Source organism: Sebastes umbrosus, chromosome 16, assembly GCF_015220745.1.
Source record: "Sebastes umbrosus isolate fSebUmb1 chromosome 16, fSebUmb1.pri, whole genome shotgun sequence".
Lineage (NCBI taxonomy): Eukaryota > Metazoa > Chordata > Actinopteri > Perciformes > Sebastidae > Sebastes > Sebastes umbrosus.
In genome coordinates, this window is record NC_051284.1 from 9,470,400 (window position 1) to 9,489,865 (window position 19,466).

Sequence of the window (19,466 nt, forward strand, 5' to 3'; positions counted from 1 at the left end):
GCTGTGCTCAGAGCCCATGATGAGGGCTCGGTGCAAGTGTTATTTCATACAAGAAAAAAAGCACATTAAAAGGTGTCTTTAATTGGCTTGAATTGGAGTGTTGACGTTTGCTCAAAGTGTCCGCTGCGTGCACCGATCACTAGTTTTAACAAGATATTTTGTTTTTGTGATATAACAAGATAAAGTGCTATGATGTAATGACAAGAAAAGTTTTGTGTAAAAACTGAATAATTTGGTTTGTAGTATTAACGAGAAAAATATCTTGTTATAATGTGAGAAGGATCTTATAAAAGAGTCTCTCGAGCAAATTTTTTTTTGTCATGGTGGCATTAATATGCTTCTAAAGTAAGCACAGTTCAATGACTTACATCATTTAAGCTACAGAAAGCTGTAGCTGTTCACAATTCAAGCCTCATTGTGTGTTCAGACGGGGAGCAAGGGAGATTTTAGACGTGACTAAATTGCAGATAAAGTCAATGAGAATATGCAAGTGGGCATGAATAGATGCAAACTTATTCAGGGCAGCGCAAACTGAGACCAAGATGTACAAGAAGTACAAAATTAGCTGAATTCACTTCATAAAGATACAGACACGAGAAAAAAAAGAGAGAGACAGAATGAACTGAAGGTCCTGGTGAGTTCTGAGATCAGTGTGTATGTAGCTTACTAGCTCACCGCTAATGCCTATTGACATACTGTTTGGGGTGAATAAACACTGGCTGCACAAACAATCCAGCAGTCAAATTTGCTTCGCTTTCTGGCTAAACACGCAGTGTTTTGGCTGACGAAAAACCGCAACAGGTTGTGATATGTTGCTTGATTCTTGATGGCAATTGCTTGGAGCTTAGTCAAAATCATTGGGCTTTATTGGAGCTTTTTCTTGTAGAAAAAACACCTGAAAACCTACTTTTAAGATCAGCTTTTTGCTGTGCATGGTGGGGTTCTACATGAACACTATTTTCTACAAAAGTTTTGTCTGTGCTGTTCTCATTGATAATCTGGGAAAAGGTGATGTTATGGACTTGTGAGCACCAATCAGAATTTGGCAAAATTAGACAGTTGTTTGCTGATGTTGCTAGGCCACTGTCGATCAAATCTGATCAAACCACCCACACAGTCCTGATAAGTGTGAAACTTTTAATACCTAAGGATGGTTTTCCCCAAACTTTAACTCTAATTGTTCTTAGTTATTCATTAATGTTAAAGAGAAATGCTTAAAATTTAAAACCAATTTTCAGGGTCTTTAAGTGTATAATAATGAGACGAGGCTTAAGGTATCCAGCTTAATATCTTATATAATCTCGTTTACTCAGTGGGCAACCTCCGGGTCTGAGAAGTGAAGCCAATGTAGAAGTGCCTTAAACTTACATTCTTTCTAACAGCCAGAAGGAGGCGACTCCTCTGGTTGCAAAAAGAAGTCTGATTGTATAGAAGTCTATGAGAAAATGAGTCTACTTCTCACTTGATTTATTACCTCAGTAAACATTGTAAACATGAGTTTGTGTTGCTCGGTGGTGCATGAACCCAAAACGTCTCGATTGCCGAGTGATAAAGTACCCGGATCATCCGGCGATCTTCCACATCCAATGTAAGTTTATGAGAAAAAGTCTTTTTGGGCCCAATGGCATCACGTGATGGATGTGGAAATTGTAGTCCCACCGTTTGGCCACTACAAAAATTTGCTTCAAAGCCTGATGCTCTTCCTGGGGGCTTTAGAGCGACGCCCACAAACCAAGATTGCGACGGACAAAAATCAAGATGGCGACGGCCAGAAACCAACATGGCGACGGCCAAAATGCCGACCTTGAGGCTTCAAAACGGCAGTGTAGATCACATCAATGGCGTGTCTAAGGAGAGACTAAGAAATGAATGGGTGACGGTTCCTACGTCCACTCCTTGTATACTGTCTATGTCTTTATGTGCACTCTGCCTGGTCTCTATCATTTAGTAATGTAAGTAAAATCATCGATTCAACAAAGAGACATAAACTCCTCAGCCTCTCCTCAGACATGTCACTGATGTGTTCTCCACTGCCGACATGGTTATACACTCTAGCCAGTGTGACAAATCTGGCTAATCACCAACTGTCAGGTCAAATTGCACTCCAATTAACAGAGGACCGAGAGTGTGAACCAAGTGTGTTTTAGGAGCCTTCATACGTCAACAAAAAACTCAGCATCGACCTTCCGCTGTCTTTGTTGAGTTCAGAACTCTCCACAGCAGGTGTGCCACGAGTTGTGTCTGTTCTTTAACTAATTCAGCAACACCTGCTGAGCTTTATTAGACTTATTATGCTTCAGAGAAACGGAACTACAAACAAAACCATTCAGGGGTTTTATTAGATGGATGTCTCTAAATTGGCCGTGTGAAGATCAGGATTGTTAATTTGCAATGTTTTTCCTTCTTTGAACATCTTTTTGCAGTTGTTCATAATTGATATTGTGTTGGAGCGAATTACAGATATCAAGTGAGACCTTATGTAATGCCTATGACTGATGCTGTGTTCGAGTTCGCTCACCTACTGCGTGTGAAGATAGCCTCCAACTAAACAAATTATACATGTTCACCCTCTGGCACAATTCATACTTTTCACAATCTATAATGTATCCAGACAACTTTTAGCTCTCAATATTGTACAGATTCCTCTCTATGCTGCTAAGGATTAGGTGACCTTAAACCTTGTGAAAGTCTTTATTTATTGAGGCAACTTGGCAGACTTTTCTATTTTCCCATAACACCGTGCCTTTTAAATTGATTCGGTCGTAAATGGTAGAGCGGATAACTGTTGTGAACTTTTAGAAAACTTTTTCATTACTCAAAAGTATAAAATGTGTAATGGACAGACATAAATTTCCAGTTTTTAATGTCTGGTTGGAATTAATGCGGGGAAGAGCTGAAATTGCCTTTCTCTGGACACTGTAGTGTAGCCGACTTTAGCTACGCAGGTGTGGACTCGAGTCACATGACTTGGACTCCACTCAGACCTGAGTTATGAACGAATGACTTGACTCGACAAAATACTTTTGACTTTGACTTTATCACCAACAATAACTCATTAATTAATTTGGATTTGAGCCTTTTTCACTTAGAATGACTTGATATCCTCCCCAAGCCCAAATATTAAAAAATCATGTTATGAAAAAGTTAACAGCACTCAACTCTTCATATTTCTGACAACATATACTTTGAATCAACTCGACAGCAGCCATTGCCCAGGTAGGAGGGAAAGGTGTGTTTGGCAGTGAACACCATCACATCATCCAGCCCGTTCTCATTTCCATTAACTACAATGTAAACCCAACCACGGCAATGGTAAACGCTCAGGGAAAGTGCTGTGGTGACGTAGTGTAAAGAGCAAAAGAGACGCACAAAGTGGGTGGGAAGGGAGGTGGATGGGTCCAACAAACACAAGGCTTTCATCCAGGAGACCGCTGTTCATGTCCCTTGCGTTAGGTTTCACTTTCACTTTACAATCAGCTGATCGTTCATGTCCCGTGTTCACGTCCAGTCACATTTTCACTGTAAAAAACTTAGTAATTTGAAGCCCAACCATGTTGGTTTTGTTACCTAATCAGAAGCAAGTGTTTTTGTTTAATTCACAACATTAAGCACGTGAATAGTGTGACAGAAAAAGTGATGCCGAGGGGTATGGCAAAGCGTCTGTATGTGACGAGTTGGGATGAGAATGTGTTGCATTATCACATTTAGACATGAAAACATCAAGGCAACCACACTTTTTTTCATTCGCCACTTTAAATGACATACTTCTCAATGGCAGATTATATTAGTTTTCACTAATTATATTAGCGACAACTGAATAAAACAAGAAAATAGACTTGAAGAAAATATCATATATTTATATCAGTTGTCGCTAATTATATTAGCGAAAACTGATATAAATACATTTAATATATAAAACTGAAGTTTTTCTGCCTCCTCCAACAAGTCTTTGCGTTTTATTTAAAACTTTTGTCACAAATGTTTAGAGTTGAAGACAAATGGATTTAATAAAAGATTCAAAACTAGATTCAGTTTTGATAAAATTATATCAGTCGCCAAGAAACAACTCATCATTTTGCTTTAACATGCTATGAAATGTATTTAAAGTTAAAGATACTAATTTTAAGAAGCATTTATTATGTCTGTAGATTTACTAACTGTTACAGTGTGTCTGCAAAGGTCTTCTGTTTTATTCAGAATACTACAGTGATTGTGTGTTGTCTCCAGGGTGTGAAATTAAGCTTTTTCCTCACCTGCCACTGTAGCAGGTCACCGAACATTTCTACCGGCCACTCAATGTTTTTGTCTGCCACTCGTGAAATCTAGAACACTTTAGAATTATAAATACTGATTTAGTGGTACCAGACCGTAGAATTATGGAAAATATCATGTAACCTTAATCCATGACTATATTTAATTTAGGATTTGCTTTTTAAAAATATTTCTTAACATAAGGAAAACCTATTTGCCATGATGGCAGGTGACTTGAAATTTTTACCTACCACAGCCAAAATTTACCCCGTATTTGGCAGGTGACAGGTGCTAATTTCATTCCCTAGTTGTCTCTCTCTGAGCATTGCCAAAACGTGGGTGACCTATACTCAATAATTTGCCTGAACGCATCCTGTGTAGAAGCACACACAGGGCACAGAGCGTTGTCAGCTGCTGCTGCTGCTGCTGCTCTTCTAACACACTGCTCACGCTACGCCTCCCGTGTAGACACAAGTTACTGTTTAAAAATGTAAAAATGGCATTCAATTTGGTGAAGGGTGCATAAAGTTCAGGGCTCGGACTTATCTTGAGACTTGCATGTTTTTACTCGGGTCTTGACTCTGGACTTCGCCAAGACATGAGATTTACTTAGCTTTGTTTCCCATCTGCTGATCCGTAAAAGACCCGAGGACAGACCCAATCTGAACAGACCGGAGTAGTTAAACCCGGACTAAAATACAGTCGACCCAAATGGAGAGAGAGAGCAGCAGCATTGGCCGTGGTCAAAAACCTGTCATTTTTCGTGCGCTTCAATTCACGCCCTCCATCTGCCTAAAAAAAACAAAAACATTGATCAGAGCTCTACTCGGATCCTCTCAGGCGTTAGACATTATACACAGACAGACCCGAGTCCTGAACTCTACCCGACTCGATCGGAATGGACTAAGGCTGTCCCGTATACCATTTTTTGAGCTTGTAAGCTTCGGTGAGAAGTATTCAAGGCTTCGCAGAGCAGCATGGCGTGGCAGGCTTATGTTTGAGAATAACTAATAATAATTCATGTTGAATATGAACAATATTGTGGGATTATTCCTTATTTCATGGGCTATTTGGGGATTTATACATTATTATTACATACTTGCATATAAAACACTATTTTATTTTTTTTTATACAAAGCATTCCAATAATGATTTGGAGGTCGGTTACCATGGCAACGGTCAAAGCTTCAAAGCATTCAGGTCAGCCCTAGACTGCACTAGACTGAATTGGACCTGGCCCAAGTTGGGTTTTGGGTCAGGTCTCGGATACAAGGAACCAAGCACACACCTGTGAATATTTCTAATGTGAGGCTCTTCTGACACTCTAATTTTCAACTGAGGAGATAAAATGGTTGTTTCAATTATCGCTTCTAACGACAAGGCTGCCATTAAGAATATTCATCAGTCAAAGGTCACGTCATCACAGCCCTTTGTAAATGTAACAGCCTGGCTCTCGCAATTCTCAAACCGATCTGACTTCAGCAGATATGATTAATCCACATATTAAAAAAACAGTCTCAAAGATTTACCGTGACTTGAATCTAAAAACCTCCGCGACGGTGTCACTAGAACAACAACAACTGGACATTTTAAGCCTCATGAGTACAGGATATATTGCAGAGCTGTTGTGGATCGCATTAGGTTGTCAGCTTCTCCCCCCGCTCCCCCTCCCAGTTTAACTGTGAGGTTTTAAGGGAAAAAAGAGGACACAATTTGACCACAGTCAGCACAATGAATATGATATGCTGTCACAAGATTTTTAACTCAATTCAGCTCTGAATATATTGCGTGTGCTTCTGCAGCGGACTGTGTGATTTGAATGTTGAAGCTGTTTTTTTTTTTCATTGGATTAAAGCATTTCTGACAGACTTGCCTAAGGAGAACCAGCGAGTGGCGTCTTAACAAGATGTAGAGGTGTCCCACAAGGGGACTTTTATCCCCTCCTATTGTTTTCAATTTACACAAATGTAATGAGGTTGCATAGCCACTAAAATATGCTTAATAGTCGCACATGAATGCACACAGTCACACATGAGCAGGCTAGAGCAGGAGCACCAGGCTGATAAATGATAAGCCTAAGAGCTGGTACTTTTTTTTTTGGGGACATCAAGTTTCCACTTCCCACACATTTTTCGCACACTATGGATTTCCTTCTTGAGGGGCCCCATCAGTAAATTCTTGGAAATATGGATGATCACCATAGGAATCCACAAAACTTCATACTACATTAAGATAAAAAAAAAAAAAAAAAATGATGTAACCCACTGGTAATGAGTCGTTTTGACTTTGAGCAATGATATCAGATATATATTATCACTGAAGATAAGGTAGTATAAGATATGATAGAAATGGCTATTGTGCATGTTTTTCTCATTAAAAAAAAAGGAAGCAGTGTCTAAGTTTCAAGCCCGCGGGTGGGCGTTTTCCATGGCAGCTGTGACTAACATCTGAGAGCCGGCGATGCACTGTCAACCTCCTTTGCACTATACCAGAGCATGTCACACTGTATAGCCTATGAATGTTGATTAGGACTGTCACTGTTTCAAAAAAGTCAACGAAATCCACACACTGCTTCTCAGATGCTTTCGGAGTCGTGATTATCCGATCAGCACGGCTTCGCTCGCTAGTGTGTGTCCTCGTCCACTTTGATTCCAACGAGACGTCACTTTTCGTTGTTATTTCAACGCCTGCTGAGTTATTGGCTATAAAATAGAGGAGCATTAGCTGTCCTGTTTGTGGCAACCCTATCTCCTACAAAATTCCCATACAACTAAACTGCAGTCTAACATTATGTTTAGAGGGAAATGTATTTTCTCCCGGATTACTGTTGCAGTTCTTAAACACATGGTTAACGTTGTTAGTTGAAACAAAACAAAAACTCGAGAAAACTTAGTTAGATTTAGTAAAAGAAACATGATTTGGCTTAAAATAACTACGAAATTGAAACAACAAATATGCAACAAAACTACCTCGTTAGGTTTAGGCAGCAAAACTACTTGATTAGGTTTAATTAGGGATGTTAATAATTAACCGTTTAACCAACATTAAGAATTTTAACCGATTAACGCTATCAGTTAAACGTTAAAATAAAGATGAAATACAAAGCCAGTGTTGTTGCTAACGCCGGCGCTAACCGCCTTCACTGTAATCAGTAGGCGGCTGGCAAGACACGGGAGCAGTAGCATTTATTCACCGACAAATAAATTGTACACACACTACTACAGCTACGTTCACAGCTATAACGCCACTGAGGGTCGGTTATCGGTTACATTTTCTTTTTCAAAATTAGCATCCCTAGGCTTAATAAAAAATAAAAATGTTTGTCGTTATCTAAAATAAGTGAATGTTGACCATAGACTGTGTACTGGCTTCTAATTGTCTTTGTAGCTGTACTGTATTGCTCCAATTGTCGGTAGCCCTATAAAAGATCTTTTGTTCCTGGTGCAGTCAACCTTTTCAACAGAATTAAGTAAAGTGTATGACGGGTGTCAAGATCAAGAAAAACTTTATTATCCCTTAGGGGCAGTTTGTTGTACAATCAGCAGTACCACACAGCCATCAAACAACAACAGCAATAAACACAATAAACAGCCTATTAAAGGCAATAAATACAAAAAGGCTTACAACATAAAACATTACAGGGCATTGTTTAGGAAACCAATGGCAGTCGGAACAAAAATAATTTCTGAGCCTATCGGTCCTACATTGAGCCAAACTGTATCTGCGGCCTGACGGGAGCAGTCTGAACTCAATGGACAGGGGATGGCTAGAATCAGCTAGGACCGACTGAGCCTTCTTTAAGGTCTTTCTTTAGAACAGAGGAGTCAAGTCATTAAGGGCGGTGTCTGCAATTTTGCTGCACACTTTAACTATGCCCTGCAACCTGTTTCTGTTTTTGTTTTTGAGGGAAAGCAATCCATACCTGGCCAGGGGTTTATGTATATATGCATGCGTGATTCACTGTTGACAAGATTGAAGACAAGAAACAATAACAGTTACGTAATGGATTTACCTAAGAGGTTGAGCTGTGACAAAAAGTAAAAGTAATGGTAGATGAAACTAACTTGTGCTGCCTTTTGTTTGCCATCAAACATTTCAACTTGTTTTGTGTCCCCTGAATGCATCTATTGTGCTGCCCGGCAGCCATATTTCCACAAAGCTCCCGACCAGCAGCCTTAATTTATACTTTGGCAGGAACGGAGCACGACCTTCATTCCAAAGTCTCTTAAAATAGAATTGGTTGACCTCACTCGCATACTGATGGTAACCTTTTTCACCCACTCTAACCCGTTGAGAGTACATCATCTATGAAAATGTCAATCTTGTGCTATTCTACAGAAATACACCTGCAAAAGAACTGGGGGACAACAAACCACTAACATTTGTATTTTCATCCTCCTTCTAGTGATCACAGGGTTGTCTTATAAGCATTTCAGTCTGGCTTTGTTAATCTTTCAACTGTTTAAACCCCTTACCATTCTGCCCTTTTTTTTCTTTTAAGAGGGGTCGGGGTGGGGGACAGGGGATATTCAGGGATAGATAAATAGTCAACAGTAGATGTCACGTAGAAGTGGTGTACATCATGTGAAAGCTGGAAACCTGAAGATAATTTTAGATGCAGCTCAGCACTGTGTGTCAAGCTGTTTTAGTCATTAATAAGAAATAAAACTGTGAAAGTGTATCAGGGCTTAGAACATGATGATAAGCGTTTGTGATGGCCATTCCCATGCTCTATTATGTCTCATAAATTGTTGCAGCAATTTTGGGTTTGATACCATTTGTTACACAGATTTGGTGCTAAATTTAACCATTTTTTACCACTCGAGATTTGATAAAAATGATCAATAATCCCTCCAGAATACCACGTCAAGACACCAAGACCTTGAGGAACACCATAGAAAATGACATATTGTGATTTGGTGTCAAAAACTTTTGAAATTTGGAGATTTCTGCAAGAATTGCATTTTTCTGCAATTGGATGGCGAGCACTTCTGTTCTGGAAACTGCTCAGAAACCTTCTTATTGTCAATATAGCTAGGAAAGCCATCCATCCTCTGAATGCCCTAGGTCTCTAGTTTGTGGCTGTTAAATTCCATGAGGCTGTGATTATCTAAGAGGTCACAACAGATCATTTTATATAGTGAAGTCAAATAAAAAAAAAAATGGGCTCACTAAAATGAAATGGCTACTATGGGGACTAACATCATCACACATGAATACAATTGGGCTTGTGGGATCCACAAGAGTCTCAGCTTTCCAGTGATGCCCAATTTATGTGATTCCAAGACTGTTTAGGGACCCCAGTATGCGGAAATATTGGGTATGAGACTTGTGGGTACCCATAGGACCCATTTTCGTTCACATATCTTGAGGTCAGAGGTCAAGGGACCCCTTTAAAACTCGCCATGCCAGTTTTTCCTTACCAAAATTTAGCGTAACTTTTTTTTTTTTTTTTAACATTCTTCCTGAACAAGCTAGCATGACATAATTGGTACTAATGGATTCCTTAGGTTTTTATATTTTTTTCCATGATATCAGTATCTTCCCTCTACATTGAACTGATTCCGCTACAACCTCTGACAGACAGAATAGCGGCCGGGCTCGCTAGTTGGCCATCAAAGTTTTAAGAGGTTGAAGTACACAAAAATGCATTTTTAATTCACAACTATACGGCAATGTTTTAAATTTTTGTGATTATTCCCCTTTTCTTGTGAAGTAATCAGTGTTCCCTGTCCCTAGGTTTTTTCAAATAGTCAATCGTGTAAAAAGAATGTCAAAGGCCTTTTAGGATGTCTGTCCAAAAAAAAAACTCCACCTAAATGCCAGAAATGTAATTGTAATCAAACAACCTTCATCATTCACTTCTACATATGATAAGTCAATGTAAAGTATTGATAAAAGGGTTAAAATAGTAAGGTACTCCATAGTGAACTTCTTATTATCAACAGTGTCGTAGGAGGCATTTGATGACACATCAGCCAAAAAGGAAACCTAGAGAGTAAAACCTGCCTACAGTATCAAATGAAAGAGTGGGTGGACACAATAACTTCAATACAACGGAAACATATTGCAATAAATCATATCTACGTGGAGCTTCTAATGCTCATTTTTCTGGCGAGACTGTTCAAAACATGCTGATTCAAGTCTATAGTAACTTTTGAGGCATTTCTTGTGGGGATGCGTCGGACTGCATTTTATTTGTGTTCCTTTTTATTTTGTATTTGCATATTTAGCCGCTTCTGTGATTCACAGTGAAGTCACTTCAGTTCAACCAGCAGATGTTTTCCCATCAAACATGAGCTGTTGTCGCTTCCTTTTTAAAATATGTCAGATCATCCATCAATCATATTGACTCCTGTGGCTGGGTTTTGATGAAGCGCTAATGTATTTCGCCACTTCAATACAGCGTTTTCAAAACTTGAGGGAATTATGCATCTCACCGCTGTGTTCAGCCATTTTCAAAACAATATAGATGAGAACTACTATTCGATGTTAAAACTAGGGCTGTCAATCGATTAAAATATTTAATGGTGATTAATGGAATGATTGTCCATAGTTAAATCGCGATTAATAGCAAATTACTCACATCAATTTTATCTGTTCAAAATATACGTTAAAGGGATATTTGTCAAGAATTGAGTTGGCAAATCTGCTTTACTTTATGCAAATGTATTTATAATGGGAAGTCAATTAACAACACAAAACAATAACAAATATTGTCCAGAAACCCTCACAGGTACTGCATTTAGCATAAAAAATATGCTCAAATCATAACATGGCAAACTGCAGCCCAACAGGCAACAACAGCTGTCAGTGTGTCAGTGTGCTGACTTGACTATGACTTGCCCCAAAACTGCATGTGATTATCATAAAGTGGGCATGTCTGTAAAGGGGAGACTCGTGGGTACCCATAGAACCTATTTTCATTCACATATCTTGAGGTCAGAGGTCAAAGGGACCCCTTTGAAAATGGCCATGCCAGTTTTTCCTCGCCAAAGTTAACGTAAGTTCGAAGCGTTATTGATATCGTTAGTGTAGTCTGCCTGACTCATTGATCCTTTATCTGACTGAGGTTTGTGTAAGTTAGAATTTATGGTCCCGAGATGGCTCTGAAATATCAGTAGCCCAACTGTGTTGTGTATTGATAAATCCATGGCGCTGTCCGTGGTGCTGAAGTAGCAGATGATTTTTTTGAGTCCCGTCCTTCTGTCAGTTTTGTCTTGGATCTCTAATATTCTCTAAACCATATACCTGGTGTGGGGTATTAAAAAATACGGAACCAAAAGAGTCATTCATGTGGCGCTTTGCTAGCCGCTGATGGTCCATCCACCCCTGTTAAAAATTAACAAAGTGCTTACTGGTTAAACCAGTTATGTTTAGGACATGCTGCCTCTTCAAGTGTGTTTGAAAAGTAGTTAGGAAGCAAGCAAAGAAGTGAAAATAGATTGCTAAAAGGAACAAACAAATGGTTGAAACATCCAACTTCTGCGGCTCCTAATGGTACAAATGCAGTTAAGTTAACCTTAAAGATCTACACCTTATTCAGGTGAGTGGTAGACATTTAAAGGCCTTTTTTTACAGAACCCTGATTTGAAATTTGGAACCTCCAGAATAAGATGGTGTTAGAAAAATATCCAGGTTAAATCACTGGGGGTCCCATTTAGAGTCAAATAAACCATAAAGCAGGGAATGCTTTAGGGCGTGGTTACCTTGTAATTGACAGGTCGCTACCACGTCGTTGTCCAATCTGGGTGTTATTAAAACTTTGATACAGTATATGAAGTGCTTGATTTATGCAGCAGAGTTTTCATAAGCGGAATGCACATTTTAAACATCAATATCGCAGTCGATCGTGTTCATTTAATATGTGGGAAGCCAAAATCGTGATTGCGATTAATATTCGATTAATTGTGCAACTCTAACTCTCTGATTTAAATTGAATCCAGAAGAACACATTTTGTTGTAGAACTTGAAAAACCTTCATCTGGCATTCACTTAGACAAAAAAGTTGAGGTTATTTCTAATTCATTAGATCTGCTCAAGGGTTTAGTTGTGTGACTTTAGATGCTGGCTGATATAGACGGAGCAGTGAAAGGTCAGAGAATAATGCATGAAATTCAAGGTTGAGATTAAACTGCACTGTGTTATGTGTATCTGTTAGATCTTCACCTACTGAGAGACAGTCATATTGTGACGTCTGTGCTGTGCTCATTCATCTGAGTCGGCGGTTGTCGTCATTTCTGTCCTCAAGGTGTCAAATGCAATTTCCTGAACTTTTGTGTATCCCCTCTTTGTTTATAAGGTAATTCAAAGCATGCAATTTTTTTTTTTTTCCTACTACACAAAGGTTCACGCTTTCACAATGTCAAGCGAAACCAATTAACCCAACCCTGGACCAGTAGAATGGGGGTGCACAAATGACACATTGAGGAAAGAGGATTAAAATGTTCATTGTGTACATAAATGCTCCGCTTGGCAAAATGTCAATGCTCTTCTCAATTTCCAACAGACAAAATCTGGAATTGCTTTGCTGTACAATGAGGAGACCAACAATACCTATGATGTCTGCCTGAAATTGACCAAAGAGGTATTAACCATACAGAAGCTGGATGTGGTTTGCACAAGTGGAAACGAATCCCAAGTAAATGTAAGTGCGCCCGAGGGCTCCAGACCGGCATTGTTATTCATGCAGCATAACTCCAGAAATACTGTTTCAATGTTCACAATATCCTATTGCCAATAAGAAACTCCCACTTTCTAAAGCACAGAACTGTTGTACTGCGAAGACAGGCGACTGGAGGTCTGGGCTTGAGCATCAAAGTAAGCATATAAGTTTTGATTATGGAGAGACTAGTGGGAATGAAAAGGCTTTTGGGTTGCAGAAATTTTTTATCACCGAAACTCAACAACGTTCATCCTCATTTCTTCCTCTACTGCTTTTCAGGGCGGTGCTGAGCACAACGTGTCTGTGGTTATCTCAAAGATTTTCAAAGATCAAGTAGGTAAGAAAGTGTTTTTATTTCTTACTACTTCAATGTGGATTTGGAAATGACTTTCAATGCATTGTTAAATGTCATTAATCAAGTTGATTATGGAAATGTTAATGAAATTAGAAGGAGACTCTGGGTATTTTTACAGGCGACATTTAAGTTTCACAATGAAATTTTGAGAGCATCAGTATTATCTTGTAGGAGTAAGTATTGGGTTAGGGGAGGAAAATCAGAGAAAAACTGTCAAAAGAGTGAAGAAATTGGTTAAATTTGGGAGGGAGAGGAATAGTTCAAAATTTTAACAAGTAGTTTTGCATTTTTTCCAAGAAGGTGAGATGAGAATTTTGATATAAATCTCATGTCTGAGTGTTAAAGGGGTACTCCAGTGATTTATTATTGCATTTTCTCAAAGTTGAGAAAATGTGTGCGAGAAGAGAATAGTAAAACAATGATAGCAGCAGAGCCTACTTCTCCCATAATGCAATTCAAAAGCATCTCCAATTGGCCCTTTCATGCCTGGTAAATGCTCACGTCTTTCAAACCCCAGTTTGTAACGCAGATTTTCTGTTATAGATTTGTAGTCTCCATCAGGATTATTTTCTCAGACTTTGGAAAGCTCCCTCCAGAGCTACAGAATATATTCTACAACTGCACCAACTGAGCAGTACTTCAAGTAAACTAGACTTCATGTGTAAAATCTTTGCTCCTTCAATATAGAGATTGAGTCAGGAGGTGTTTAGCGTAGCTTAGCATAAGGACTAGGGCTGAACGATATTGGAAAATAATTTGTATAAGTTTTATCAAAATTCGGCCAACCAAAAACATAACTTCCTTGGCAGAGGTAACAAAGTACCCTTTAGAGGAGTTGGTGTCTCCCCGTTTCCAGTGTTTGTGCTAAGCTAGGCTAAACATATCCTGACTCCAGCTCCATGACATGAGATTAATATCGATCCTCTCTTCTGACTCTCAGACCAACCCTGTCTCCTAAAGGGAAACGTATTTTTCTCACTGAGTACTGCTTCAGTTTTAAACACGTGGATGTGAAAAACATTTTGAATTGAAGCAAAACAAAATAATAATGCAACAAAACTTCTTGTTTTTGTCTAGGCAACAAAAAGGACACGAACATTCAACGTGTCATGATTATTGTGTTGCACGCCGCTTTTTCGTGTGTCATTTGTACGCCACGCAAACGTCTGCAGTTTAGGTTTAGGCAAGAAAACCACTTAGTTAGGGTAAGGGAAATGTCAGCATTGGGCTTAAAATAGTAAATTAAGAAAAACTCGTACGGAAAAACGTAAAACAATCGTCAGGTGACAAACGTTACTAACATAACTTACAAAACACCATCAATGGTCTCAAACACGGGTCTCCTGGTTAAAAGTCTGATGTTTGTTGGACCCATCCACCTCCCTACCCGCCCACCATAAGTGGTTTCTGTTGCTTTTAATAATACATCCCTTACTCTTACCGTAGCATTTATACACGGATGCGTTTACATTGCAGTCAGTACAGGATACATGGCGTACAAATGACATGCGGAAATCAAGAAAGGCGTACTTATTGCATACTAAAAACCTTGCGCATTATCGTGGCATTCATACGCCTTTTCGTGCGAACAGGCCGGTTGAGTAAAAGATCATGCTTTGGCTTAAAATAAATACGTTTGTTATGTACATAACTTAAACATTTGCTTCACACGGGACATGAACAGCGGTCTCCTGGGTAACATTCTTGTTTGTTTGACCCATCCAACCACCCCCGACCAGCTCCCTACGCAGACTTACAGACTTTTGATGAGAAACATATTTGTGATATGTCAAAAACAAACATAATACGGGAGAAAATAAGTTTCCCTCAAAATGTAATTGACAGTGCAGTTTCGTTATATGAGAACATCATTTTTTTAGGAGACCAGACAGCTCAGAAAGAAAACAAATAACCTTTTATTCCCCCCAATATGTTGACGCATTCCTCTTCAAATCTGTTTTTATTGGTTAGACTGTTTGTGTACACCTACTGGTAGACACTAGGATATATATATATATATATATATATATATATATATATATAAGAGATGAGCTGTTTCAAGGTGGTTACTTAGTTTGCTTGAAAAGTAAAGAATATGTTAAAAAAAATAGTGTGAAAAAAACCACTGAGTCACCAGATTGGAAAAGTAGGTAATGCTCCCATGTTGCTAGCGAGATGGAGGAGAAAATATGTTTCTCAGTGAAATTGTAAGAACTCGTGACCTCTCACTCTCCTGTTAAGATGCAATATCAGAGCGTCATGTGAGTGAATCATTCCCCTTATAATTTGTCTTTTTTGCCCACATCCCTCTTAATACCTTTTTTGGATGCGAGAAAATCATGTCTTCATATCCCCCCGGGGACGTTAAGAGCCCCCTTTCACAGAGCTTTACAAATCTTTTCACAACAGAGCTTTCATTGTTTCCCCCCGTGCCGCTGCAAATGAGTTTATATCGTGATTAGTTTCAAATTTCATGCTTTCCTGTGTTCTGTCTCTGAGCTGTAGGACGTTGCCAGAGATTAGTCAGACAGAGACACTGCTTGCTCTTTCCACCACATTACCATGTATGAAATGAGCAATTATTTTCTAATGTTTTCATTAACCTCTGACACTTGACAACTGACGCCTTGCAGCCGATCAGACGGGGAAGCTATTCGTCGGGGACGCCGTGTTGCAGGTCGGTACATCAGTTTGTGACTTATTTTTGCTCCGGGGGTTGATTTGGGTCACTGCCAACACTTGCAACTTGTTGCATCTTAATTTTCAACCCCTCTTCTGTATTGACAAGAGTGTAATTTCATTTAGAAAATGGGAAGAGCATATTTTTGGAAGTTTGAACTGAATGATTCTAATCAAATGAGTCTTTTAATGTCTCTATGCTTTTTTTTTTTTTTAACAGATCATTTTGTGGCCAAATATATTCTTCTTGAATTCTGTGGTAGATTAATCACATCTACGTCTACAATCATCAAAACCCCCCAAAGTGTCTAGTATTTAGTAATGATATTCATTTAATCTCTTAAAAAAAGTTAATTTGAATCTGTCTGGCAGGTTTATTGGGTCTGCTGTTTACCTCGAATATCAAGTAGATTCATTGGACAGCCGAGCAATATTAATACTCATATTGGACCTTATTATGAATGATATTATGAATTGAATTGCTATTGCTTCCACCTCTGGATCACCACTGTTTCATATTTATTTGCAATGACTTTGGATTGTCACAGTGCGCAATATTGCATCTATTTGCATACTATAAGCCACGGCAGGAGAGGCAGCATATCAGGGTTAGGGTTAGAATAGAATAATAGAATAGCAGGGAAAAGAAAACTTTCTATTCTATATGAAATCATTTCAATGTGTAGCTGCTATATATAGCCCACAGGCAGATTATGAGACAATGGGTTTGTTTTCTATCTCTTTGCGTCCGTTTTGTGTCACTTTGTGGTCGTTTTTTGCGTCTTTGTGATGTAGTTTTGCATCCCTTCGTGGTCGTTTTATATCTCTTTGTGGCGTAGTCCTTTTTGCACCTCATCGTGGTGTTTTGTTTCTCTTTGTGGTCATTTTCCACGTCTTTGTGGTCCTTTTACATCTCCTTGTGGTCTTTTTTATGTTGCTTTATGGTAATTTTGTGTGTATTTTGCAGTGTGGTCATTTTGTGTCTCTTTGTGATCAAATTGCGTCTCTTTGTGTGTCTTTGTGGTTTGTTTATGTCTCTTAGTGGCTTGTTTGTTTTGTTTTGTGTCTCTTTGTGGTTGTTTTGTTTAGTAGGACCATTCAGTAGAGGTGTAACGCTACACAGAAGTCAACGGATCGGTTCACACCAGGGTTTAGGAGTCAAGGTTCGGTGCGAGATCAGTACAGCATAAAAAGAAAAAAACAAGTGCATGGATATGAGAATACTTTTCTTTTCATTTATTTTCTAACAGACAGTAGTGCAAGTGTCAAAGACAGACAAAAATCCTCTTGTCAGGGACTGAGGGAGCATTTTTTGCCCACTGGCAACTTTGGTATAATGTTGGTCTTTTCATTAGAAGGAGCATGTGAAACATTTCTGTATTACACTGTACAAACACTGAACAAACACTTTCCCAAAAGGCAACAGATCACAATAGGCTATAAAACTGAAAATCATCTCTCATGCTATGAAATTGAAAATACAAAATATGGGTTGCTTTTCCTTCGTCTCAGTGATTGGCACATCTGGGTGATGCGTTGGCGTGTTCAATGCGTTTCCATTCATATACCCTACAAAGGTGGAGCAACACAGACGCGCAGTCCTCTCGTCTTAAACACAACCCTCTCTCTACGTTGCTGTTGTGGCTGACTGGGAATCCGCAGGCGGGGTCTTCCAGCTCCGGCTCACCATAGTGTGACTGACTCCCACGCCAAACAGCTTGTTGTGCTAACCTCAGCAAATGTTTCTATCAGCGTACAGCTAAAGGTTTCAGGGCAGAATTCGCGCTTGTGAAATTTGGTTCCAATACCGTGCATCAATCTATGGTACATACCGTGTATTCTGCGTGCGGCTGCGTGCACCGGACCATGACCCCCTCACCGTGACGGTTCAGCACGAATACAGGAACTGTTACAGCCCTACCATTCAGTAATCCATCCATGATACTAACAAGTAGGGCTGTCGCAATATTGACAAGCCAACCGCATGGGATGGCAAGCAACCGCCACAAACTCAATGTTTATGTTTTTTCTTTTCTTTGCAATGGGAGTGCCACGTTTTTACACTTTCCTACAAACGGCAGCAGCGTGACGAGGTTCTGAACGTCAACTCTGCACTAAGCGCTGCACGCATGGTGTTTTTTTTCTGGTCGTCGAGAGTTGAAAAATTGTTCAACTTTGGATAAAACTCCACAAAGACCAACCGTCACATCCTACATGTTGGCTACAAGTGATGCACAACAACAACAACAATGAAGGAGAAATTAATAAACGTTGTCCGGCGGGTCCGTCCTCTCTCTCTCTCTCTCTCTCTCTCTCTCTCTCTCTCTACGTGCTTCAGCCTTCCCTTCATCCAGAGCCGAGCACTCTACCTCGTACTGACATTTTGATATTTCGTATCATAGCAACCAGACACAACCAAAGTGCAGCTAAAAAAAACCGCTGTGCCTCATTGTGCCCTACATTGTTCTGCATTTAACAATAAACAAGTATTTAATTTGTTTTAAAACGGTCATCTTTTTTCATTTAAAAAGCAACAATATACCTAATAATAGCCTAACAATAAAGCTTATTAACACAGCGCTAAAATCAGGATAAATAAAGTAATTTGCAAAAAAAGTTAATACCGCAGCCAATCATTATCACCGCAGGGGAAATTCCTTCACTGCGACATCCCTACTAACAAGCCAACTTACCTATCGCCTTCTGTCTCCGGTAGGGGGGTTAGCAGGGGTTTGCTAATCATATTCAACCCCCGGCCTCCCCTCTGGCCCTGGTCCTGCAGAGAATGAGCACAGAGTTTCAAAATTACACACTTTATCCACTGTATAATTACTTACTTGCTTTTCCACTCTCTCTGTTGGTTTCTTTTAGGTCAATGGCATAAACGTAGAGCCTTGTACTCATGAGGAAGTTGTGAGTATATTTGTGATTAAGCACAATACACGACTCCATCCATCCATCCATCCATCCATCCATCCATCCATCCATCCATCCAATCCATTGCTGTTCCATCCTCCTCCTCCCAGGTTTTTACACCAAATCCCAGTGGCTATCAACACGGAGGCAGCGCCTCAACAATCCGAGTTGTCATATTGACAGGAAGGCAGTTTTTCCTTTTGGTTTACACTGTGACATAATTGAAAAAAATGAAAAGCAGATCACTATCAAAAGCTACACAGGAAGTGAGGGAGCTAATATTTGGCAGCGTTTTTTTTTATACGTGGACTTTTTCTCTTTCAGCTTCTCTCTTTGTGACACATTTCCTTTATTCTCTGCCACCACCACCATCACCACCTCCACCACCCATCTCCCACACACAAGCACACACTCTTCCCATGTCTGTCGTCTCTTTTCTCCTCGTGCAGCCCCAAACAGCTGTTCACTACATTCACCTCCAGAGCGTTCGAAACGCATAATGAGCAGTTTTCTCTTCAGAACAAAATCCAGAGCTTTTAATGGCAGCCTGTCCCACTTTGCAGGCGCTGACAGATGCTCAGGCTAAAGTAGGGCCACCGC

General features: G+C 39.5%; 1 protein-coding gene across 1 annotated transcript in view; it reads left to right on the forward strand.

Moving 5' to 3' along the window:
* The window catches only part of sntg2 (syntrophin, gamma 2), a 104,988-nt gene that overhangs the window by 19,609 nt on the left and 65,913 nt on the right, over nucleotides 1-19,466 (forward strand). The window contains exons 2-6 of the mRNA XM_037747109.1: nucleotides 12,761-12,898; nucleotides 13,015-13,071; nucleotides 13,196-13,253; nucleotides 15,905-15,948; nucleotides 18,822-18,863. Of these exons, the coding sequence (XP_037603037.1) occupies nucleotides 12,761-12,898; nucleotides 13,015-13,071; nucleotides 13,196-13,253; nucleotides 15,905-15,948; nucleotides 18,822-18,863 (339 nt within the window). The remainder of the gene's footprint in view (nucleotides 1-12,760; nucleotides 12,899-13,014; nucleotides 13,072-13,195; nucleotides 13,254-15,904; nucleotides 15,949-18,821; nucleotides 18,864-19,466) is intronic.